The 25718-nt window shown below is 47.2% G+C and overlaps 1 protein-coding gene across 7 annotated transcripts in view; it reads right to left on the bottom strand.

The window, feature by feature from the left end:
• NFATC1 (nuclear factor of activated T cells 1) overlaps positions 1 to 10227 on the bottom strand; it is a 290798-nt gene extending 280571 nt beyond the window's left edge. For 5 of the 7 annotated variants that reach the window (XM_075314651.1, XM_075314653.1, XM_075314657.1 and 2 more), the window contains exon 1: positions 9726 to 10227. In XM_075314651.1, the coding sequence (XP_075170766.1) occupies positions 9726 to 9849 (124 nt within the window). In that variant the 5' untranslated portion in view covers positions 9850 to 10227. The other 2 variants (XM_075314654.1, XM_075314652.1) reach the window with 2 other exon arrangements.
• Between the last annotated feature and the right edge of the window lie 15491 nt (positions 10228 to 25718).

Here is a 25718-nt window from a genome sequence, read left to right as displayed (position 1 = left end):
CCCCGTGCCCTACCCGGACATCACTGGGCACCGCACACAGCCTGTGCCGGGATGTCCCGTGTGACTGCCCGCAGTCTGATGTGGTCGGTGTACACGGAGCAGGCTGAGCGCCCAGTCCCGGCGGGCTGCTGTCACCGCTCCGTGCCCATCCCCTGGCACTGGCCGCTGGTGAGATAGCACTGTACACGCGAGTGCTCCGCGACCTGTCAGTAACCCTACAACTCCCGGCATGGTGTGAGCTCCGGGTCTGACAGTACCTGCCGGGAGTTGTGGTGACACACTGCACCCACCTCTGGGCTCCGGCCCCGCAGTCTTGTACTCGTACTCGAACAGATAGTCGAAGTCGAGCTCCGGGTCGTCCCCTGGGCCGCTCATGTCTCCCGGGCAGTGCCAGGCGGTGGGTGCCGCTGAGTGAGGCTGGCAGGCAGGGTACGATAGTGCAGGCTCCTCCTCACCACGGACCTGTTGCTGAGGCTGAAGCTGCCGGGCCCTCCTCCTCCTCCTCCCGTTATAGTGCGGCTTCCTCAGTAATAAATACTCTGCATAGCTCCTCCTGTGCCCCCTCACCAGGCTGCCCGGATCATCACATGGGCACAAATAGCGCTTGGCATGCCCCAGCTGTCGCCTGCGGGATGCCCATCTCTCCCTCCCCCCTCACCCAGTCATAGGTTCGCTTCCCATAAAGTACAAGCCTATGCCCTGTGCCAATGCCTCATCTTCTATGCCCTGTGCCAGTGCCTCATGTCCTATACCCCGTGCCAATGCCTCATGTCCTATGCCCTGTGCCAATGCCTCATGTCCTATGCCCTGTGCCAATGCCTTATGTCCTGTGCCCCAGTGGCTCATGCCCTGTGCCAGTGCCTCATGTCCAATGCCCTGTGCCAATGCATCATGTCCTGTGCCCCAGTGCCAGTGTCTCATGTCTTGTGCGCATGTGCAAAGCTTCATGTTTTGGGTCCCAGTGCCAATGCCTCATGTACTATGCCCAGTGCCAATGCCTCATGTACTATGCCCCGTGCCAATGCCTCATGTACTATGCCCTGTGCCAATGTCTCATGAATTGTACCCCAGTGCCAGTGCCTCATGTCCTATGCTCTGTGCCAATGCCTCATGTTCTGTGCCCCAGTGCCAATGCCTCATGTACTATACCCTGTGCCAATGCCTCATGTCTTGTGCCTCAGTGTAGATGCCTCATGATTTGTGCCCCATGTCCTATGTCCTGTGCCCCAGTGCCAGTGCCCCATGTCCTATGTCCTTTGCCCCAGTGCCAGTGCCTCATGCCCTATGCCCTGTGCCTCATGTCCTGTGCCCCAGTGTCAGTGCCTCATGTACTATTCCCTGTGCCTCATGTCCTATGCTCTGTGCCAATGCCTCATGTCCTGTGCCCCAGTGCCAATGGCTCAAGACCTGTGCCCCAGTGCCAATGGCTCATGACTTGTTATTATTATTATTATTATTATTAATAATAATAATAATAATAATACTAATAATAATATTAATAATTACATTAAAACCGCCATTGATAAAGAACATCTCAGGATAGAAATAAAAATATTTTCCACATTTATATCATTTAACCTTTCTTTTCGTGTATGTTTCTTTCTCAAAACTGTCCCAATGGTAAAATAGTATTAAGGCACTCACTGGTGTGTCCGGTGTATGGCCGTCTTCAGGCTGGGGGTCCTAGACATGTGCCATAGCCATATAGGCTGCCTGCATCATATAAAGCACTCGTTTTTCCCTTTTAGTTTATCATTTTTTACTACATGCAATTACTTTTTTTATGGAACCTAGCATAAAGATGTCGCAAGCTATTTTTATATTTCTAATTAATTAAAAATATACACTTTTTTTTTTTTTAAACTGCAAAAAAATTGTGCCTAGCTGCATCAGGGGGAAAATCCTTCTAGTCTCATGTACGTCACATCTTGGTGACACCGCACTCTCATGGGATCCTCCTGTCACACAACAACCAAGGTCCAGTCCACCTACATCTGCAATGAGAAGCCTAATCTGTCATCAGTGACAGTAGACTAGCACATATTCTGGATTATAAAAACCCTATAATTTGCAGAAAACTTACTTGTACGGGTATGTGCCTATGGGGAGTATTTATCCTAGACTTTATAGAAGCTACAGCCCCAGAATGGTGGTACTGTATTTATGAAATCTCATTTAGGCTGAGAATATCTATAGCAAAACATGCCAACCACAAGCCTTGTAGATATTTAATGTGGGTTTCATGTCTTGGGAAATTTCCGCTGTGAAAATGCCGCTGAAAATATTTCCTGTGTGGACGTAAACTTGAACTGGGTTCACATGTTAAGTATTTGGTGCGGATTTTTACACAGAAACTTGCACCATTATTTTATTAAAAATCAGTGTATATTTTCTGCTCTTAGTCAGGTATTTTTAGCTGCATTTTTGTTAGTAAAATGCAACAAAACACTTAATCCTGCAGATTTTAGTGGGTCACCGTTGAAATGAATAGATACACCAAAAAGGTGGGTTTCCATAACAGAAATTGACAAGCTATGGATTTAAAAAAAAGTGTCATCAATTCAATTTCCACATGAATTCAGCACTAAAAAAAATCAGTATAGTCATCCACTTTCCTGGTACTGAAAAATGCTGAGGATTTTATGTGCATAAAATTCCCACCAAATCTGAAACATATGAACCTGGTCTAAGGGCAGAGACCCTTCCTGATGACCAGGAGTCCAAAATTGTCTACTAAGTAATTTGGTAATTTGAGGTACTCAATTATTATGTGCCTGATATAACTGACATGAAGTTGGAATATTTAGGCCTTTTTTAGAAGAACTCTGCAGTGTATAATGTATAAATAAATCTTAGCCTATAGCCATACATACAATACACATTCACCACTGGGATTGCTTTTAACCCACTATGTAACCCAGGAGCCCAGCAAGTGTTTGTGTTTAGTTGTAGCACCCACTAGTGATAGTATGCTAGCAAGTCAGTGACACTCACTAAACTACAGACTGATAAGACCCCAGATGAAATCCTTACTGTGCTACTCTATGAAGCAAGGCCAAGACATAGGAGTGAGAGACACCCAGCATTATAGAAACACATAGAAATCTAAACACAGGTTTGTGAGATAAATGTGCATGACTGCAGAGACAAGTGGGAGACTAAGCATGGCCAGAAACCCACTGCCTTATATAGTTAGCTGATGTGTGACTGCTCTGTATATGTATAGTGTTAGCTTATACCCTGACAGCAGCACTGCCTCCACTGGGAGTGTTTACCTTAGCCCAAGATTGCTGCAAGAAGAACATAATAAAACAGTAATGGATTGCCCCGTTTCTCCACAGTCCACACACACTCCCAGCAGGTCGCATAGGGAACAGGTATCTAATAAAAGTGATAATACAACAAAAATGTATCTATTAAAAGAAAAATCTAAAATGAGTGGGTGATAGTACTAGGCCAGAAGGCAATAGCTGACCTGAACATCCAGGCATTTTATAATATAAACACACATGTATCTTCTCTTATTTAAATTATAGTGTGTGTGTGTGTGTGTGTGTGCGTGTGTGTGTGTGTGTGTGTGTGCGTGCGTGTGTGTGTGTGCGTGCATGTGTGTGTGTGCGTGCGTGTGTGTGCGTGTGTGTGCGTGTGTGTGTGTGCGTGCGTGTGTGTGTGTGCGTGCATGTGTGTGTGTGCGTGCGGTGTGCGTGCGTGCGTGTGTGTGCGTGCGTGTGTGTGTGCGTGCGTGTGTGTGCGTGTGTGTGCGTGCGTGTGTGTGCGTGTGTGTGCGTGCATGTGTGTGTGTGCGTGCGTGCGCGTGCGTGCGTGTGCGTGTGTGTGTGTGCGTGCGTGTGTGTGCGTGCGTGTGTGTGCGTGTGTGTGTGTGTGTGTGTGTGTGAACAGCACAAGAAAAATCTGAAATAGTGGGTGGAAAGCCATCCAGAGATGTTTTATCCAAGGCAAATAAATAGGTGGAAAAAAGAAGGCAGCACTCCAAAGTAGAAAATGTGTATTTCAAAAAAGGTTAGTTATAGTTATCAACCAATGTATTGAGATGCCACATGGGGTAATAAAGTCCAAATTTTTCTACTTTGTGCTACCTTCCCTTAAATTCTTATGTCCATGATGTTAATATACTTGATACTGGAATACCCCCATATTTTGGAATTTTTTTAAAGTTATTATTATATAAACTGTTACAGTATTTAACACTAGAACTACTGAGGTAGTAATTTTGACTACTTTGCACCATGTATTTCTATATAGGTCACGAGTCCAGTAGTTCTAGTGTTAATATATAAATCATGAATAAATACATTTCATATATATCTCTATATATTGTTATTTATAATATATACGTATATATAAACATATAATGTGAATTTAAAAAATAGATTCATATTTATAATGTAAATATATATATACATATTTACATTATATAAATGTATATTTTTTTAAATTCAAACTATATTTATATATACATATATCTGTATATACTCTAAATAACTATATATATATATATATATATATATATATATATATATATATATATATATATATATATAACAATTCCTGATTTATATATTAATTTAACAATTTATATAATAATTACTTTAAAAACCACTCCAAAATATGTGAGTATTCCAGTATCAAGTATATTAACATGCTAGCCATAATTTCAGAGGACATACAATTCCTTTTAATGTCAGGTGATCCCTAAACACTGTAAACGACCACCAGCACAGTAGATGCAGTTATTTTTTCGTTGGATGCAGGGTGTGTTATTATTTTGGAGAGTTGTCTAAAGCATTGGTTATATACAGTGACTATTGGAGATGTCGTGTGACAGATTACCCCATAGCTTTATCGCTGTTTGGATACATTGATGGGAATTGGATCTCATGTAACAGAACTCGCCCTGGAAATGATCAGACAGACTGTACTGGGCTAAGAACCGGTGCAGTCGATCTAACACAATTAATATCTCATTGTAGATATTTGGGCCAATTACAGCTGCACCTAGTAGAATGATGGCAGTATATACCCGAGGGCATTGTACATCACTTATTTTACATTTGCTCTGCCTGTAGACGAAATTATTGCTAACAAACATGTGTAACCTACCTGAGACATAAGCCTGTCTATAAAACCCCCGAATGAACTGATGTCTCCAGAGCCCGGTGGAAGTTGGCACCCTGGCACATACTATTCTATAGTAGTGCCCTGCACAGCACATAAAAGGGGCTTTCATTCCCCTGACTGCAGCCTGTTTATTAAGTGTTTTATTAACAACGCAGGAACTATACAAATATTTGGCACAAACATGATAGCAATCTAATATACAGCCACAAAGCGCAGTATTCATGGCCAGGGCAGGGGGGCAGAGTGGTACCCAGGGGTCTGAGCCTGGAGAGCAATGGCAATGACATTACAGAAGCAACAAAGATTTATAGGAGCAAGGTATTCTATAGGTGATTTATAGAATTAAAAGACCATATAGCGATATCTGCTGGAAACCAGGATCGTCAGTCATAGACAGTACTAAGGTGTCACATATCGGAGTCTGTAATCTCCATTGCTGTCTTATCTAATAGAGGTGCCATTTTTCTGTGTACTAAATATCACCAACCCTAATCATTCCATATTCAATCAATAATGAGATCTATTTATCAATCTCATATCTATTTCTATAATCTATTTATTTATCTCTTATATCTATCTATTTAATATTTTTATTTTTATGTAATATTTATGTCTATCTATTAATATATTATCAATATATTATCTATCTTTTCTATCTAGCTATCTCTCCATCCATCTAATATTTATCTATCTAGCTATGTAATATTTATTTATCTATCTGGATAACAGGCAACACTCAAAAAAATAAGCTGCAAAAAAATTGAACTTATTGCATCTTATTTTTGGATTGCTATCAGATTACAGATGTATTAAGGATTGGTTTTGGTACACCCAACTTTACTAATTTGGACTGATGTTGCTCTAATTCCTGTCATCATGCAGTATCTATCTATCTATCTATCTATCTATCCCTTCTATCTATCTATCCCTTCTATCTATCTATCTCTCTATCTCTCTATCTCTCTATCTATCTATCCCTTCTATCTATCTATCTCTCTATCTATCCCTTCTATCATCTATCCCTTCTATCTATCTATCTATCTATCTATCTATCTATCTATCCCTTCTATCATCTATCTATCTATCTATCTATCTATCTATCTCTCTATCTATCTATCCCTTCTAACATCTATCTATCTATCTATCCCTTCTATCATTTATTTATCTATCTATCCCTTCTATCTATCATCTATCTATCTAATATTTATTTTTCAATTTCATATTTATATATCTAATATCTATCTATATGTTTGTTATCTATCTGTCTATGTATCTATCTATCTATCTATCTATCTATCTATCTATCTATCTAATATTTATCCTCCATCTTTCTGGCGTTTTCAAGCATTAGACTAGTTCTGTTCATCATGTAGAATTTTTTCCTATACACGATATTCTGTGCAGTACGAAAGGCTTTTCTACTCCATAAGGATTGATGGTGATGATACATTGACTTCGTGCATTTATTTTCACAAATGATTGTCAAACCAAAGACTTGCATTTTTCATAGGACTGCACACACATCTCTCACATTTGAGAGTCCTAACAATGCAGCCTGAGAAGTTAATAACAAATTCTGCTTTTCTCCCTATTAGTACCAGAATAAGCAGTGGAGAAGTCAATGTTCCTGACACGTGTACACTGCCAACTACTGAGCTCTCAGAGCACTGGGGAAGATTCATTTCTGACTTTGGAGGAATGTGAGCTCCTCTTGGTGAGCTCAGTTCTCCAGTCTGTGGGATGTCAGGGATGGTTATAATTATGGGTGTTGTCTTAATCGCTGCTATTTGCTTCTAGACTATGATTACTGCACATCAGACACTGACTACAGTGGGCTCAGTGTAGTGAGGGGATATAAGGAGATGGGCACATGACAGGGCAGACACTGAAGGGCAGACACTGAAGGGCAGGATCGCTGTCTGTATTGACCCACCTACAAGATGTGCAGCTCCAGACTAGAGGGAGTAACAAGGGGTTACCAGGAGGGATTACCGGGAGACAACAGGAGGGATTACAGGGGCACACCAGGAGGAATTACCGGGGGACACCAGGAGGGATACCAGGAGGACAACAGGACGGTTTACGGGGGGCACCAGGAGGGATACAAGGAGGACAACAGGAGGGTTACAAGGAGGACAACAGGAGGGATTACCAGGTGACACCAGGAGGGATTACTGGGGGACACAAGGAGGGATTACTGGGGGACACCAGGAGGGATTACTGGGGGATACCAGGAGGAATACAAGGGGGACAACTGGAGGGATTACCGGGGGACATCAGGAGGGAGGGATACCAGGAGGACAACAGGAGGGATTACCGGGGGATACCAGGAGGGATTACTGGGGGACACCAGTAGGGATTACTGGGGGATACCAGGAGGGATTACTGGGGGACACCAGGAGGGATACAAGGAGGACAACAGGAGGGATTACCGGGGGACACCAGGAGGGACAGACATCGACATCATCCTGTTCATACCCTGCAGCTAAACTGCAAACGGTTTCTAACTGCATGTGTCTGGCATCCAGCTGGCCAGCACCACACAACACAATGATGAAACCTCACAGCATCCAAGCTATAAACAGCAGGTGTATGCAGCTCCATTATATCATAACAGACACCTTCGGGTACCATTTACCTGCCTGCCAGGTGTCCCTTCATATCAGCACAGCCTGATGGCACCATGATCCCGTCATTAATACCAAAGATCAGATACATACACCAACATGGCACTAAACACTGCAGCCCATTATTAGGCATGGTAGAGCCTAGTTCATACATTGGGCTGCATCTGGGACACGGTGGTGCATATACCAGAAGTGATGGCACTGGGACATGGGCGCAATCCACTGCAGGCACAGAATAAGCATCTACCAATGCATTCAGGAAATAATGGCACTGCTCTCAGGTTTTATCATTTATACACATACATCGATCACTAGCTGCTATCAATGAGTAATATATGCTTCTGAACAGCACAGCTCCTACATAGAATAGTAGTGGTTCACCTATACACCCTATATACAGTACATGAACCAAGAAATGGGGACCCGCACCTGTATGAATACTGAGTGCACACATTTACATTAATCCCCTCATTTAAAGCATGGTTTCTATACTCCTAAGTAACATAATATCACATAGTAATCTATGGGAATGTTGAAAGATAAATGTGTGATGGCACTATCACCATATCTACACCACAATGGGCCAGTGTGTTATATACTTCATTTGTATTGGCTCCATTGTGTGATTAATTGGTAAAGGTATGAGGGATATACATGAGTTATACTACTATGGTACATATAGTTGTGATAAGTCATATTAAGATTCCACTAATAAAGAATACCATATCTAATATTATGCCATTTCCATACATACCCCATACCATATACACAACCTCCGCACATACACTAAATGCATCCCTGCACATTGGTATACCCACAATAAATGCCCTTCTAAATGGCATAGTCCATAGGAAGGGTGGAGATGCCACCATATACACAATTTCACTGAGCCACAGCATGTGAATCGCTATAGAGAGCCAAGAAGCCTGTCTCATGGGTAGTATAACCCCTATACATAATAGTAGTATACTCACACCTACACTAATCAATAATGCTACGTACAGTACAGAACATCTCCAAACTTTATAATATATACTGTATGTCCCATATCTGCACTATACCAATTACATCCATATCTGAACTTATACCTATCACATCCATATCTATAACATCCAGATCTGCACTTATACCTATCGTATCACATCCATATTGATCACATCTATAGCTATCACTTCCATATCTATAACATCCAGATCTGCACTTATACCTATCGTATCACATCCATATTGATCACATCTATAGCTATCACTTCCATTTCTGCACTTATACCTATCACATCCATATCTGCACTTATACCTATCGCATCCATATCTATCACATCTATACCTGCACTTTTAATTATCAAATTCACACCTATCACATCTATATCTGCACGTATACCAATTACATCCATACGTGAACTTATATCTATCACATCAATACCGATCCCATCCATACTGATCCCATGACCAACTAAACTTATACCGATCCCATCCATATCTGCACTCATACCTATCTCATAATACCGATCCCATGCACACCTACACTTATACCGATCCCATGCACACCTACACTTATACCGATCCCATCCATACCGATCCCATCCATACCGATCCATCCACACCTACACTTATACCGATCCCATCCATACCGATCCATCCACACCTACACTTATACCGAAGCCCGGTCACTGATGCTGACACTCACAAGTCTGACACTTATAAATAGCATGCCTTGCATGACACCGGTCCTGTGACAGCTACGCGTCCACTAGCACCGGCTCCTCTACCACCCACAGGAAGATCCACTCACTGATCACACAGGGAAAGTTTGCAGGCAGTGTCTAGCACAAGAGCTGCCCACTCACTACTTGTGATCTATCAGTGATCAGTCCTGACAGGCAGCAGTGCCATCCCCTGCACACACTGTCTGACACGTGCTCCCAGTGACAGGACACACGGTGCGGCGCACACACTGTACCTTCCTCCGCTGACTTCATGATGAATGGGAAGAATGGCTGGAACTCCACCGTGTCTCTGACGCAGGCCAGCGAGCCGAGGGGAAGACTGCAAGGAGCGGCAGCTGCTACACTAGTGCGTGGCATCCACTTGGTGATCGGAGCAATAATGTGGCTGGCTGTCACCCTGCACTGGGATCCTCCACCTGATGAGTAGGAGACAAGGAGCTGGTACTGACTGTGCACCTAGGGACAGGAGGGGATGGGACCTCTATGTGACTACAATGCAATGTGCAGCACTGGGCAGAGTCCTGCAGGCAGGTGACAGCAGAAGCTCTGGCATTGGCACATGTGTCTATGTGTGGCACTGGCTGTCTATGGGAGTGGATGTGAAATGTCATGCACTTTTTGCAGGCAGTGAGTGTGGAGTTGAGGGAGTGTGTGACTTCTTTCCCTCTGTAGCTGTTTGTGTTAAGCTGGGAGTTAAGTAAAGTCTCCAAGTCTCTCTCTGACGCAGAGCTGCTATGTGTCTGCTGCCTTTTTAAAGCTGGAAAACACCCCCTACACACAGCACCTTCCTCTGTCCCTCCTTCCTGCACCTCCCCCAGCCCAGCAGGCCCTAGTGACGTCCTAGACTGCTGCTCCTGAGTGCTGGGAGTGTCTGCACTGGGGACAGGGAAGCAGGTCGTGTCACCAGGCAGCTCGTAGTTCCCCTGCTCTCATACTCATTGATGAGCACATTGGAAGGCTCTTTCCTTGCCTCTAGCACAGTTATCAAGACTTGATGACATTACATGGAACCATTCATTTCTATTTTTGATTGAAAAGTTAGAAATATTCTAACAAAACTAAGTATTTACCCAGAAAAAATAGAAACCTCTAATTTAGTGCTATTATTACTGGTTGAAGACGATTTACTAAATTTGCAAGTTATTCCCTGTCCATTTTTCCTCTGTCTAGCTCATATAAAATGAATGAAGAGGAGGCGACCATGTGTATCTCCAGATCATTTGTATCTCCAGACCATGTGTATCTCCAGACCATGTGTATCCCCAGACCATGTGTATCTCCAGACCATGTGTATCTCCAGATCATGTGTAACTCCAGACCATGTGTATCTCCAGACCATGTGTATCTCCAGATCATGTGTAACTCCAGACCATGTGTATCTCCAGACCATGTGTAACTCCAGACCATGTGTATCTCCAGACCATGTGTATCTCCAGACCATGTGTATCTTCAGACCATGTGTATCTCCAGACCATGTGTATCTTCAGACCATGTGTATGTCCAGACCATGTGTATGTCCAGACCATGTGTATCTTCAGACCATGTGTATCTCCAGACCATGTGTAACTCCAGACCATGTGTATCTTCAGACCATGTGTATCTCCAGACCATGTGTAACTCCAGACCATGTGTATCTTCAGACCATGTGTATCTCCAGACCATGTGTATCCCCAGACCATGTGTAACTCCAGACCATGTGTATCTCCAGACCATGTGTATCTTCAGACCATGTGTATCCCCAGACCATGTGTAACTCCAGACCATGTGTATCTCCAGACCATGTGTATCTCCAGACCATGTGTATCTCCAGACCATGTGTATCTCCAGACCATGTGTATCCCCAGACCATGTGTATCTTCAGACCATGTGTATCTCCAGATCATTTGTATCTCCAGACCATGTGTATCCCCAGACCATGTGTATCTTCAGACCATGTGTATCTCCAGATCATTTGTATCTCCAGACCATGTGTATCCCCAGACCATGTGTAACTCCAGACCATGTGTATCCCCAGACCATGTGTATCCCCAGACCATGTGTAACTCCAGACCATGTGTATCTCCAGACCATGTGTATCTTCAGACCATGTGTATCTCCAGACCATGTGTATGTCCAGACCATGTGTATGTCCAGACCATGTGTATCTTCAGACCATGTGTATCCCCAGACCATGTGTAACTCCAGACCATGTGTATCTTCAGACCATGTGTATCCCCAGACCATGTGTAAAGGGGGCTTTACACGCTACAACATCGCTAATGCGAACTCGTTGTCGTCACGGAATTGGTGACGCACATCCGGCCGCATTAGTGATGCCGTTGCGTGTGACACCTATGAGCGATTTTGCATCGTTGCAAAAACGTGCAAAATCGCTCATGGGTGACATGGGGGTCCATTCTCTAATATCGTTGCTGCAGCAGTAACGAGGTTGTTCCTCGTTCCTGCGGCAGCACACATCGCTCCGTGCGACACTGCAGGAACGAGGAAGCTCTCCTTATCTGCCTCCCGGCCACAATGCGGAAGGAAGGAGGTGGGCAGGATGTTCATCCCGCTCATCTCCGCCCCTCCGCTTCTATTGGGCAGCTATTCAGTGATGCAGCTGTGACGTCGCTGTGACGCTAAACGAACCGCCCCCTTAGAAAGGAGGCGGTTCGCCGGTCACAGCGACGTCGCCGGGCAGGTAAGTATGTGTGACATGTCTGGGGGATGTTGTGCGGCACGGGCAGCGATTTGCCCGTGTCGCATAACAGATGGGGGCGGGTACCCACGCTAGCAATATCGGTACCGATATCGCAGCGTGTAAAGTAGCCTTAACTCCAGACCATGTGTATCTCCAAGACCATGCGTATCTCCAGACCATGTGTATCTCCAGATGAGGTGTACCGCCCCGTGCTTGGCAGCCGAACCGCTCGGATCCGGACCTTCAGTGGGTGGCTCGAGGATCTCCGGACCCGGGGGTCTCGCGGTCACTTCAACTGAAAAGGGGGTTGTGGTTTGAGGACGTAGGTGTACGGCCAGAGCCGTGTTAAGTTCGTGATGCCACCCACGGGATGTGGTGAAGGCGGACACCACCGCTGCAGTTACGGGGCACCCGGGGGAGATGTTCGGCAGCAAGTTGTTAACCCCTCCTTGGGCAGGGATGGTGGCCCTGGGACCCGTTGGGTTTGGTTGGCAGTGCAGAGAGATAGGCAACCGGAGGGTGCTGATGTACTCACTATTAGTAAACACACGAGTCTCTGGTGAACCAAGGTGATGGTGGTCGGTGCCCACAGCGGGCTAGAGTCTGGTCCCCCACCTGGCTGGTGGTCTCTGTCTTTCTCCTGCACCTGTGTGTGATGGTGGACTGCCTGTGCTTGCAACTTCAGAAGTCCGCTCCCGGCTTGTGGTCGCCTAAGGAGCCCGTTGCCCGCAGACGCTGGCCCGTGGGATCTCTGAGCCGTGGCGGTGGGTTTCTATCCCCCTCGTTGGGCTGTTGTCTTCAGTCGGGACTTTGGGGTGGGACAGGACCTCTAGTCCTGGCCTCAATCAGTTAATTAGCTAGCCCCCAGTAGCTTCTGGACCTAGCTTCAGGGTCTGAGTACCCCCCTTTGTGCTCCAGTTTCCGAGTCGGTTCCCCGGGTCGGTACCGGCGGGCTACAACCCTGTCCCAGTCCACCTCGGTTCCACCGAGCCGTCTTCCCGGCTCCTGCAGATAGAGACCGCCGTCTGCCTCCTAGCCAAAGGTAGAAGGGCTCCTACCCTGGCACCTGCTCAAACTGGTTTCTCTCCTCTGTTGGAGCTGCCACACACCTCTCCAACTTGAACTCTCAAACTGTTCTGTTTACTTTCCCGCCTCAGGCTGTCTGAGACTCCTAGGTGGGCGTCTTCCAACCGCCTGGTTCCGCCCCCTGGGGTGTCCATCAAGCCCTGAGGAGATGACTAGGGTTTTAGTGTTTTGCTGTGTGTTACCTATGAGGGACAGGTGTAATGCGGAGCCCTATTTGTGACCACCTGGCTGGCCAGGGCGTCACACATATGTATCTCCAGACCATGTGTATCTCCAGATCATGTGTATCTCCAGATCATGTGTATCTCCAGACCATGTGTATCTCCAGACCATGTGTATCTCCAGTTCATTCACCACAGGGCTGAAGAGCTCATTCTCAAGATTGATGGGACCCCAACAGTCCAACCCCAGCAATCAATACATTATTACCTAGCCTATAGATAGGGCATAATGTGTAATCTGGGGGAAAAAGCCCTTATCAGAACCATCTGATCTCAGGGAACATGAATTCTTTCAAATTGTCCTTCCGCACAAACAACCAGCAAACAAGTAAAATGCTTGTTCATTGGGACTAATGATTGTTAAGGTGGCTGTGTAAACAGGACATGTGCTGCCGATAAAATAATCTTTATAATTACAGTCAGATCAATAATCCTTCAGTGGGCATAAAATTGTCCTCGGCCTGTTTAATAAGTATTGAAAATGTGATGCCCTGGGCAAGCCAGGGGTCACAGGTAATGACATCACCACACCCTACACCCCGGTTAGGCACATCAAAGCTAGACCAGAAATCCTTGTTGCCTTCCTCCAGGGGCTGATGTCCACACCAGGGGGTGGAGCCAGGCGGTTGGTCTCCGCCCACCAAGGAGTTCACAGTGCTGGAGGCAGGAAAACCAGGCAGATTAGTTTGAGAGGTGAAAATGTGAGGAGTGAAGTAGAAGGAGGAAAGTAGTGAAAGAGAAAAGTGACAGTTGGAAAGCCTGAAGTTGGTCCGGGTGTGTGCCCCGGACTGAGACAGCAAGGTTAGCAGACGGCGGTGACCGTCTGCAGTGGAGGCTGATCGGAGTTGCCGTGAGGACCGTGGACGGGTGGTGGCCCGGCGGTACCGGACCGGTACACAAGGAGAAGCCAGCACCATTGGCAGGGGCCTTTCGGATCCCGGCAAGGCTAGGAGTCGCCGTGAATTTGCCAAATCCGTCAGTGAAGGGGACCTCCGGGTCTCCAAACAACTAAGTCCCAATTGAAGGCAACAGTCCAACCGTGAAGGAGAGACACCGCTACCGCCAAGGCACTAGTTTCTCAGGGCCAGCGCCTGCGGGCAAAGAGGGGCTCCTCCGGCCCATATCCAAGTCGCGGAGCGGGTAACCGGTGGGAACCCATCGCTACCAACATTGAACATAGGTGCAGGGAAAAGAGACAGTCACCGTTAACTACCGGGGAAAAGCAACAGCAGCCATTCGTGGGAACCGTCCTTCCAGCCGTGTGTTTTACCGAGAACTGTGTCACCGTCTCAGGCTGAGTGAGTACCACCGTGCCATGAGGCACAGCGCTGCCCCCGCGACCCTGCACCTCACCAGGCCTGCCATCCAACCCTACCCCATCACTGGGCCCCGGGACCATCAATCCTCTACTCACGGAGGGGAGAAATAGCAACGAAGCTGCTCCCTGTCACCGCTCCCGGGATCCCCATACAGAGCAGCGGTGGTGTCCACACAATCACCACAACTGTGGGTGGCGTCACGGACAATAAATCCCCAAAATCAAACCCCCCTTTTCACTCACGGGCGAGAAGCGCCTCTCGAGTCCCCGGGATCCGGCCCATCGCTCGAGCCACCGAGCAGCAGCGGCCGCAGCAGCAGTGGCAGCCGGACCCGAGCAGAGGAAGAGCGCAGCGTCCCCTCCTCCGCCCGCGACAACTTGGCGTCACGAACAGGATCTTACCACTCTGCCGTCTGGTAGAGGTGCGCCTTGTTACCGCCGGAGGTATCCGGCCAGAAAATTTCAGAAGCCGCCATCTTTGGCGCGAAAAGTTCCCGCTCGAGCGTCTCCTCGAGTAGTGGAGGCGCGAAGGCCAAAATCCCGCCCCGATAGAAGAGGAGCCGGAAAGAGGCTAAGGGGGACGAAATGGCGACTGGTCGCATGTAGCCACGGCTATAAAAGCAGGGACGCCAGGACTCTGCAGCCATCTTGTTCCTGGGAGAGGCCACCAGAAACATGTGGATGCCGTCCCGAAGCACCGTAGCCCCCGCGCCTGGAACCGCGGCGTGGGTGGAGATCCGGACCGCGCAGCTCTACCAGAGGCTGCAGGCAAAATGCAGCTCCTCATGGAGGAGTGGGAGACCGACATGGCGGAGGTCATAGCGGCCGTGCGGAGACACGAGGAGGAAGCTGCGGAAGGGAGGGTGAGTGACCCACGCCCCGATGCCCTTGAAGGGCCGGTCATCGCGGCTGCGGGACCCGGTCTAAACCCTCTCACCCTGCTGCCTCCCTCGCCACCCGTCCCGGAAGCCGTGACCCCGCCACTAGGCCCGATTCCACCGCAACCGGTAGCGATACCCAGCATGCCCGCCCCGGCGGGCCGACCTGTAGCCGGAGCCCGTGGTTGACCGGAGGTGCTCCCTTGGAAAGCTCCGAAGCCGGAACCGGAGGTGTCCCCCGAGAAGTTCCACGAGCCGGAGCAGATAGCCCGCTCCGGGCCGAAGGCCCAGCAGAGGAAAGCCCCTGTGCCCATCCCCCACACCTCGGCTGAGGTTGCGCCGGGTTGCCGCTGCAAGACGGCGTCCAAGGCCAAGTCACCGCGGGACCTGCCGCCCAGATCACTAACAGTGGGCAGTGCCCAACAGGTCTCGCGGGGCCCGACCCGTGCGCCGGAGCTCGCAGCAGCGCTGTACTGGGACAGGGAGCCGGTACCGTTGGGCCTGGAAATCGAGGAGAGGGAAAGGAAGAAGGCGGAGTTGGTGGCCCGTGCAATCCGGGAAAAAGAGAATCTCCGTCAGGCAACTTTTCGTGTCCGGGGCCCGCTGTGCGAGGGGCTGGTGAGGCGGTTTGATGTCCGCCGGGGCTATGGATTCATTTATGAACCGGGCCTGGAGGCCGAAGTGTTCATAGCCCGGCGGGATGTGAATGCTCACCTGCCAGAAGAACACCCAGGCCGCAACCTGATGCCAGGGGACCTTGTACAATACACCCGGCACTGCGGGGAGAGGGGGTGGTTTGCGCTGGATGCAAAGCTGAGGGGCAGCCAGGAGGCCCGTGTGAGCACCGTGTCCCTTCCCCAAAGTGATGCCGAGGACTCTGAGTAGGGCAGCGGAGCACCGTTGTCACTGTCCCCGTTGGGACCACCAGTATGTGTGTACAAGTTCAAAAGTTCTGAAAGTTGTGAAAAATGAAAATGAATGATAAGTCAATGATTACCGTGAAAAAGTCACCTGATTTACAACTACTGATTTGGAACCGGTCGTAGCCGGCAACCGGTCCCCGTTGAGACCCCTTTTACAAGTTTTGCATAGGAACTCCTATGAACAGGCCCGAGAACTTGCAGGTCAACCACAAACGTTAGTGGCTTGTAAATATGTTTTGTTGCAGCTTCCACCGTGCCGCCTCCGGAGAGGCCGATTGGAGGGAGGGCCCGCAGTGGAGCAGGCTGGGGCCCAGCCACCATCGGAACCGGTGGCCACCCTCTGGAGGGGAAGGACAGATCCCACTCGGGTAACTTGGTGCAGGACTGGGGTCAAGGGGTGCTGCCTGTTTCTTAGAGGCAGCATTTAGGGCCAGGTTACTTGGGTGGGAGAGAGCGGAAGCCGTAACCGTTTGCAACGTTTAAGAAAAGTGCCTCCCGTTGTGGGATGATGTTATTTTACTTGTATTGTGTTTCTTATCTTTTCAGAAAAATAAAACCGGTGTTGGACGGGTAGCCCGCGAACGGTCTGCATTTTGCTAAGGGGGAATGTGACGCCCTGGGCAAGCCAGGGGTCACAGGTAATGACATCACCACACCCTACACCCCGGTTAGGCACATCAAAGCTAGACTAGAAATCCTTGTTGCCTTCCTCCAGGGGCTGATGTCCACACCAGGGGGTGGAGCCAGGTGGTTGGTCTCCGCCCACCAAGGAGTTCACAGTGCTGGAGGCAGGAAAACCAGGCAGATTAGTTTGAGAGGTGAAAGTGTGAGGAGTGAAGTAGAAGGAGGAAAGTAGTGAAAGAGAAAAGTGACAGTTGGAAAGCCTGAAGTTGGTCCGGGTGTGTGCCCCGGACTGAGACAGCAAGGTTAGCAGACGGCGGTGACCGTCTGCAGTGGAGGCTGATCGGAGTTGCCGTGAGGACCGTGGATGGGTGGTGGCCCGGCGGTACCGGACCGGTACACAAGGAGAAGCCAGCACCATTGGCAGGGGCCTTTCGGATCCCGGCAAGGCTAGGAGTCGCCGTGAATTTGCCAAATCCGTCAGTGAAGGGGACCTCCGGGTCTCCAAACAACTAAGTCCCAATTGAAGGCAACAGTCCAACCGTGAAGGCGAGACACCACTACCGCCAAGGCACTAGTTTCTCAGGGCCAGCGCCTGCGGGCAAAGAGGGGCTCCTCCGGCCCATATCCAAGTCGGGGAGCGGGTAACCGGTGGGAACCCATCGCTACCAACATTGAACATAGGTGCAGGGAAAAGAGACAGTCACCGTTAACTACCGGGGAAAAGCAACAGCAGCCATCCGTGGGAACCGTCCTTCCAGCCGTGTGTTTTACCGAGAACTGTGTCACCGTCTCAGGCTGAGTGAGTACCACCGTGCCGTGAGGCACAGCGCTGCCCCCGCGACCCTGCACCTCACCAGGCCCCGCACCCGGCCTGCCATCCATCCCTACCCCATCACTGGGCCCCGGGACCATCAATCCTCTACCCACGGAGGGGAGAAATAACAACGAAGCTGCTCCCTGTCACCGCTCCCGGGATCCCCATACAGAGCAGCGGTGGTGTCCACACAATCACCACAACCGTGGGTGGCGTCACGGACAATAAATCCCCAAAACCAAACCCCCCTTTTCACGGGCGAGGAGCGCCGCTCGAGTCCCCGGGATCCGGCCCATCGCTCGAGCCACCGAGCAGCAGCGGCCGCAGCAGCAGTGGCAGCCGGACCCGAGCAGAGGGAGAGCGCAGCGTCCCCTCCTCCGCCCGCGACAACTGGACTACTGATCGGTCTGCAGTAGTCAACTGGCGGTTGCTTAACCCTGCGGTTGACACATGTAAAACCAGCATCTCCCTGTCACAACATGTCCAGTAATCATCTGTTAAAACAGATCCTACTGAGATCTGTTGGCAAAAAAGATGGGCAAAAACATCTTTTTTATCCGCTTTTAAATAATTTATATCAGCTGGATATGTTTTTTTTTAAAATATTGGAATCTATGGAAAACTGATCCGTTAACGGATTGCTATTTATGTTCCATTTCAAACTAATCCAGTAAGCAAAAAACATTTATGACTGAAAGAAAAACAGATAGCTACATAGACTTCAATCTGTTTTCCATAGACTCCAATGTTAAAAAACGGATCCAGCTAAAATCAATTATTTAACCTCTTCACGACTTATGACATACTGGTACATCTTAGGTCGTGTCACTCACTCCCTTTGATGGGAGCTCACACCCGGAGCCAGCACTTTTCCTGGCACATGCCGGCTGATCTAATCAGCCAATATGTGCCTCTTACAGTAGCTAGCAGATCAGAGATCCTCCCGCCACTGTTAACTAGTTAAATCAATTTCTGATAGCAGGAATTAACACACTTTAGCGGGGAGTGCGCCGTTCCCTGCTTCCATCGGCTGCCCTGTGACAAGATCATGGGATGCCAATAAGCTGTCATGACAGCCAGAGGTTAGCTGATGGCCCCTGTCATTGTCATGTCGCAGTTCCTGTGAATACCGGCTGAGCTCTGGCGTTCACAGGAGATGTGTATTTCTGCTTTACAGAATGGTTCTGATGCATTGCTCTGTACAGCAGAAGCGATCAGAGTATATCAGCTTGAGGGGACTAGTAAAAACAATAAAAAGTTAAAAAAAGTTTTTAAAACTAGGCAAAAAAATGTAAAAAAATATTCAAATCACCCCCCTTTTGCCCCATTGAAAATATAGCAATAAAAATACACACATTTGGTATCGCTGCGTTCAGAAATGCCTGTTCTATCAAAATATAAAATAAATGAATCCTATCGGTAAACAGTGTAACGAAAAAAATGAAAAACACCAGAATTATGCTTTTTTGGCTGTCAATAGAAGAAGAAAAAATCTAGCTTCCGGAGTTGTAGTAAAACTGTTGCAAAATTTTATTGAAGGACATCAAAATTAAAGTGATGACAAGGACAAAAATAGGGAGCCCATATGCGACATAAAGCTACGCGTTTCGAACGCTGCCTGCGTTCTTTGTCAACATCACATCTACCCAAAAATGGTATCAGTAAAAACATCAGCTCTCAGCTCAGGGTGCAAAACATAAGCCATCACTCAGCATCAGATGCCGAAAAATGAGAATAGTACGGGTCTTGGAAAATGGCGACAAAAGCGCCATTTTTGGGGGTTGACAAATTTCTGATTTTTTTTGTCACCAATTAAAAAAATCTACAGATGTTTGGTATCTACGAACTCATACAGACCCAGGGAATCATAATGCTGGGTCAGTTTTACCATATAGTGAAGATGATAAGTAAAAAAAAAAAAAAACACACTATTGTGGAATTGACCTTTTTTGGCAATTTCACTGCACTTGGATATTTTTTCCCCATTTTGCAGTACACTATATGGTTTAATTTATAATTTTAGTACAACTCATTTCGCAAAAAACAAGCCCTGATTCGGCAATGTTAACGGAAAAATAAAAAAGCTATGGCTCTTGGAAGAAGGGGAGGAAAAACGAAAATGAAAAAACGGAAAATTGTCATTTGACAAGGAGGTTCAAAGTGGACAAAAAAGTTGTGGCTGTATAACTTTTTTGCCAATGAAATGCTGCTGGATCCGTTCTAGTGGATGATTACTGGACATGTGAACTCAGCCTAAGGCCCCCTTCACACATTTATGATAAAAACGCATGTTTTTCACGGTTCGTGTTGAAGGTTTGTATGGCCATCCATGTGCCATGATTTTGGCACACGTGTATTCTCTATGTGCTATCCATGATAGCACATGGACATCAGGAACTCTTTCCTCACCTGTAACCGATGCTGTTGTCCCTGGTGCTGATGTCTCCGGCGTGGCTGCTTCCAAGACTGTGGTGCAGTGAATATTCATGAGCATAATGAGCAGGCCTGAAAGCAAGTGACAGCAGTGCCGAAGACAGCAGGGCTGGAGACAGGGGAGTATAGAAAATTATTTTATTTCAAAGTCATGTGTTTTCTTCAGTACGTGTCACACTGATGTCACACGGATCACATCAGTATGCGGTCCATGTGATATCAGTACTGCTGGAGAAAAATTCACTTGTCTCCGTGCAGAACACACAGACACATGCCACACGGACACACGTCTGGAAAAAAAACCCACACATGTGTGCACAGACCCATTGATATTACTGGTCTGCATATGTCCGTGTCTCTGGTATGTATGAAAATTAATGTCATACGTACCGAAATCATGGACCTGCGAAGAGGGCCTTATAGATATTTTTGTCTTCTGATCTCTTGTAATTGTCCAAGAATAAAACATTGCTTATCTCCTATGACGGAGTTGTTGCATCACCGCGACGTCACCGTGACGTCACTAAGCGGCTGGCCAATAGAAGTGGAGGGGCGGAGATGAGCGGGACGCAACATCCTGCCCACCTTCTCCCTCCCGCATTGACGGTGGACGCAGGTAAGAAGATGTTTGCCATTCCTGCGGTTTCACACACAGCGATGTGTGACGCCGCTGGAGCGACAAACAACATCGTATCTGCAGCAGGAGTGACATTATGAAAATGACAGAAGTGACAGAGATCAGCGATTTTTGACTGTTTTGCACTCACTCATTGTCGCTCATAGGATTTACACATTGCGATGTCGCTACCGGCGCCGGATGTGCGTCACAACAACCGTGACCCCGACGATATTTCGGTAGCGATGTCGCAACGTGTAAAGTACCCCTAAGATCATTGTGTTTATCAGACAGATTTTTAGACATGGCAATTTTTCTGGCAATTGAAGGAGATTTCAATCAGATCGATTTGCCATTTAGACAAACCAATTTGGTCTGTTAGGACAAGAATTGGTCCACTATCTGTATGTGCAAGCGATCATGAGAATGCGTAAACATTGGATGATTATTGGAAGCCATTGTCCTTATGAACACTCATTTCTTGATAATTAGCCTACTTAAATAGGCTGGCAATCACTTGACCAATGAGCCAACGTTCAATTGTTGGGTGCAATTATTTTTAACTTTAAAAATTCTCATTCTCGGCAGATCATGGTACTGCCTTGAACAATGATACTCTGCACACATTAACGATCACTCTGTGTGCATGAAAGTGCTACATGCATGTGGTCGATTGGCTGCAGCGGCAAATGTAATCCCACCCTAAGGGGTACTTTGCACACTATGACATCGCAGGTGCGATGTCGGTGGGGTCATGTCGAAAGTGACGCACTTCCGGCGTCGCTCTTGACATCGTAGTGTGTAAAGCCTAGATGGTACGATTAACGAGCGCAAAAGCGTCATAAACGTATCATCGGTGTAGCGTCAGCGAAAACCATAATTACCTTGCTGCGACGGTCTGATGTTGTACCTCGTTCCTGCGGCAGCACACATCGCTGTGTGAGAAGTCGCAGGAGCGAGGAACATCTCCTACCTCCTTCACCGCGGCTCCTGTCGGCTATGCAGAAGGAAGGAGGTGGGCGGGATGTTTACGTTCCGCTCATCTCTGCCCCTCTGCTTCTATTGGCCGCCTGCCGTGTGATGTCGCTATGACACAGCACGGCCCGCCCCCTTAATAAGGAGGCGGGTCACCGGCCAGAGCGACGTCGCAGGGCAAGGTGAGTGCATGTGAAGCTGGTGTAGTGATAATTTTCGCTACAGCAGCTATCACCACATATCGCAGCTTGAGACAGGGGCGGGGACTATCGCACTCGGCATCGCAGCATCGACTTGCGATGTCGTAGTGTGCAAAGTACCCCTAAGACTTGTCCAAACTTTATGTGGGTTATTATTCTCCAGTTCTGAATTGCCTAGGCAATATAAACCTGTATCTGGTATTTTACATCACATTTCATAGCCATGTAGATTATGGGTGCTGATAAATATTGAATATACAGTTGGCAGCTCCTTGAGGTCTTACGCCCACATGTGGTAATCCTCTGAAACAATTAACACATCAAGTGCTATTCCTTATTATTCACTCACTATAGTTAAAGCGAGGAACAGTTAATGGAAAAAATACATTTTAAATATATAAATAAAACCTGCATGCTAAAGTCATTATGTAAGTCATAGGCTTCCCCTGCTGTGGAAATTTGGAAAAGAAGAGCAACTGGCAGGCAACGGAAAGGAAAATCCCATTCTGCTAAATTACTTACAGACTTAGTGGATTTTGTTTCAGACACCGAGGATTGTTATTGTTGTGCGTACACTGTAAATATCTGACTTGTGACTTTTGCCATATTAATCAGTGTCATTCTCACAATATGAAGCATTGGAGAACAAGACCATCCGATAGATGGGCAGGTTAACTGTAACGATGCCAGAAGTGAGCCTTGTTGGCTTTTTTAGGTATATCCTGTTTATGTCATGTGGCCAGAATTAAAGGGGTTAATGTAGTTTGCGCTAATATTACCTGAAATCCCAAACACACCAAGGTGTCTGCCTGTGGTTATGAAATTATTTGCACTTTGTGAACTTGTCAGGAGGCTTCGCTTCACCGGGTTTTATTTCTCTTCTTTATTTTTTTGTAGGGAATCATATCCCACAGTTTTACATACTGTTTTTTCTGCCACTGTAGTCCGAGATCCCGTGGGAGTAGTGGTAGGCATTTAGCGGTTTTACGTAGGAACACTTGTGTTACTCACCTAAGCCATTATTACTTAAATAACCTTCGCTGCTTTACTAATGTTACATTCTTTTATTACCTCTGTATAACATTAAAGATTTAAGCACAACTACAAAAGTTTCTCCATATTTATAAATTCTGAAATGTAAAAAAAGTCACCAAAGTATTTCAGGAGGATTTAGGAACAAATCCCACCCCTAAGAACTCTTCAGTGCTGCTGACATTTACAACCAAAGGAGGTGACTGGTGTATTTTATACCCCACACGTGCCATATGTCTGTAGATTGTTCCTATAATACTGCTATATAGTGCCAAGATAATGTAGCCTAACAACAAGGCCATAGCTATAATGAGTTGCTGGGGCAGTAGCCTTAAGGGGGCTTTACACGCTGCGACATCGCTAATGCGGAGTCGTTGGGGTCACGGAATTTGTGACGCACATCCGGCCACATTAGCGATGCCGTTGCGTGTGACACCGATAAGCGATTTTGCATCGTTGCAAAAACGTGCAAAATCGCTAATCGGCGACATGGGGGTCCATTCTTAAAAATCGTTACTGCAGCAGTAACGAAGTTGTTCCTCGTTCCTGCGGCAGCACACATCGCTGCGTGTGACGCCGCAGGAACGAGGAAGCTCCCCTTACCTGCCTCCCGGCTGCTATGCAAAAGGAAGGAGGTGGGCTGGATGTTACGTCCCGCTCATCTCTGCCCCTCCTCTGCTATTGGGCGGCGGTTCAGTGACGCTTCAGTAACGTCGCTGTGACGCCGCACGGACCGCCCCCTTAGAAAGGAGGCGGTTCGCCGGTCACAGCGACGTCGCCGGACAGGTAAGTATGTGTGACGGCTCTGGGCGATGTTGTGCGGCACGGGCAGCGATATGCCCGTGTCGCGCAACAGATGGGGGCGGGTAACCACACTAGCGATATCTGGACCGATATCGCAGTGTGTAAAGTAGCCTTAAGGCCATGTGAGCACGTTGCGTTTTTTCATGCGTTTCCGTAGCGTTTTGAGCTGCAGCGTTTTAATGCAAAATTGCATGCGTTTTGATTTCCAGGCAAAGTCTATGGCAAATAGGGCTTTCTTGTGCGCACGATGCTTTTATAAACGCAGCGTTTTGCTGTCAAAAATTTGTCAAAATCTCTGCGTTTGAAGAAGCAACATGTAAATTGTTTTTGCCATTTTGGCAGCGTTTTGGTAACATTGAAGTCAATGAGAAATATCAAAACGCATCCTAAAAGAAATTTCTAGCGTTTTACATGCTTTTTTGATGCTAAACGCATGCTTTTTTGACAAAATCAAAGCATGCATTTTTGCCATTATAGTGAGGTCAAGAGGTTTCCATTTGCCCTCACATCCATTCTGACTTTAAAAAAAAGAGTTAAACAATACTATTACTTTATTTGAACATAATTATTAAATCTCATTAATCATTTTCGGTAAATTATCATTATAGTGTTTGATTTAAAGTTTATTATTATTATTTTTTTTTTTCATTTTTTTCCTACTGTTTGAATGTTCAAACTTTATTTAGTTGTGTATTTGTAATGAAAACGCATCTCAATTTAAGCACTGAAAATGCATGTAAAACGTGGTCAAAACGCGGCAAAAACGCTATAAAAACGCATGCCTATTTCCTGCGTTTATGTGGTCAAAACCAAATTTGACAATGACAAATTCTGCCAGAGGATGCGTTCATTTCTGCAAGTTACTGAACGCAACGTGCGCACATAGCCTAAGGGAGCCTAAAAAGTCATTTTGATCCTGTCAATGTGTCACGCACTGGATTTCCTCCTGTACTTTTCACAAAATCACCATTTAATCAGTAAAGGGGGCTTTACACGCTGCGACATTGCTAGCGAGGTCGCTAACGTTCAACCCCGCCACCGTCGTTTGTGCGTCATGGGAAATTCGCCTGTGGCGGACAAAATCACTAGTACCCATCACACATACCTTCTTAGCGACGTCGCTGTAGGCGGCGAACAGCCTCTTTTCTAAGGGGGGCGGTTCGTGCGACGTCCCAACGACGTCACACGGCAGGCGGCCAATAGAAGTGGAGGGGCGGAGAGCAGCCGCATGAAAGTCACGCCCACCTCGTTGCCAGAGGACGCAGATACGGTGTTGTTCGTCGTTCTTGGGATGTCACACGTAGCGATGTGTGCTGCCTCAGGAACGACGAACAACCTGCGTCCAAAATCAGTAACGATATTTGGGAAATGGACGACGTGTCAACAATCAACGATTTGTTGAATATTTTGCATCGTTAGTGGTCGCTCGTACGTGTCCCAGGCAATAACGTCGCTAACGAGGCCGGATGCGCGTCACAAATTCAGTGACACCCAACGACATCTTAGCGATTTTGTTGCGTGTAACAGGGCCTTAAGAGATTATCACTAGAGGACTAACAAACCTGATGCAATGTAGTCCTCGATTTTCATGACCCTCACCATCACAGATTGGCTGCTTTCAG

The sequence above is a fragment of the Anomaloglossus baeobatrachus genome, chromosome 6 (genome assembly GCF_048569485.1).
Source record: "Anomaloglossus baeobatrachus isolate aAnoBae1 chromosome 6, aAnoBae1.hap1, whole genome shotgun sequence".
In the NCBI taxonomy this organism is placed as follows: domain Eukaryota; kingdom Metazoa; phylum Chordata; class Amphibia; order Anura; family Aromobatidae; genus Anomaloglossus; species Anomaloglossus baeobatrachus.
Note: the sequence above shows the minus strand (reverse complement) of the source record. Positions and strands in the feature narration are given on the sequence as shown.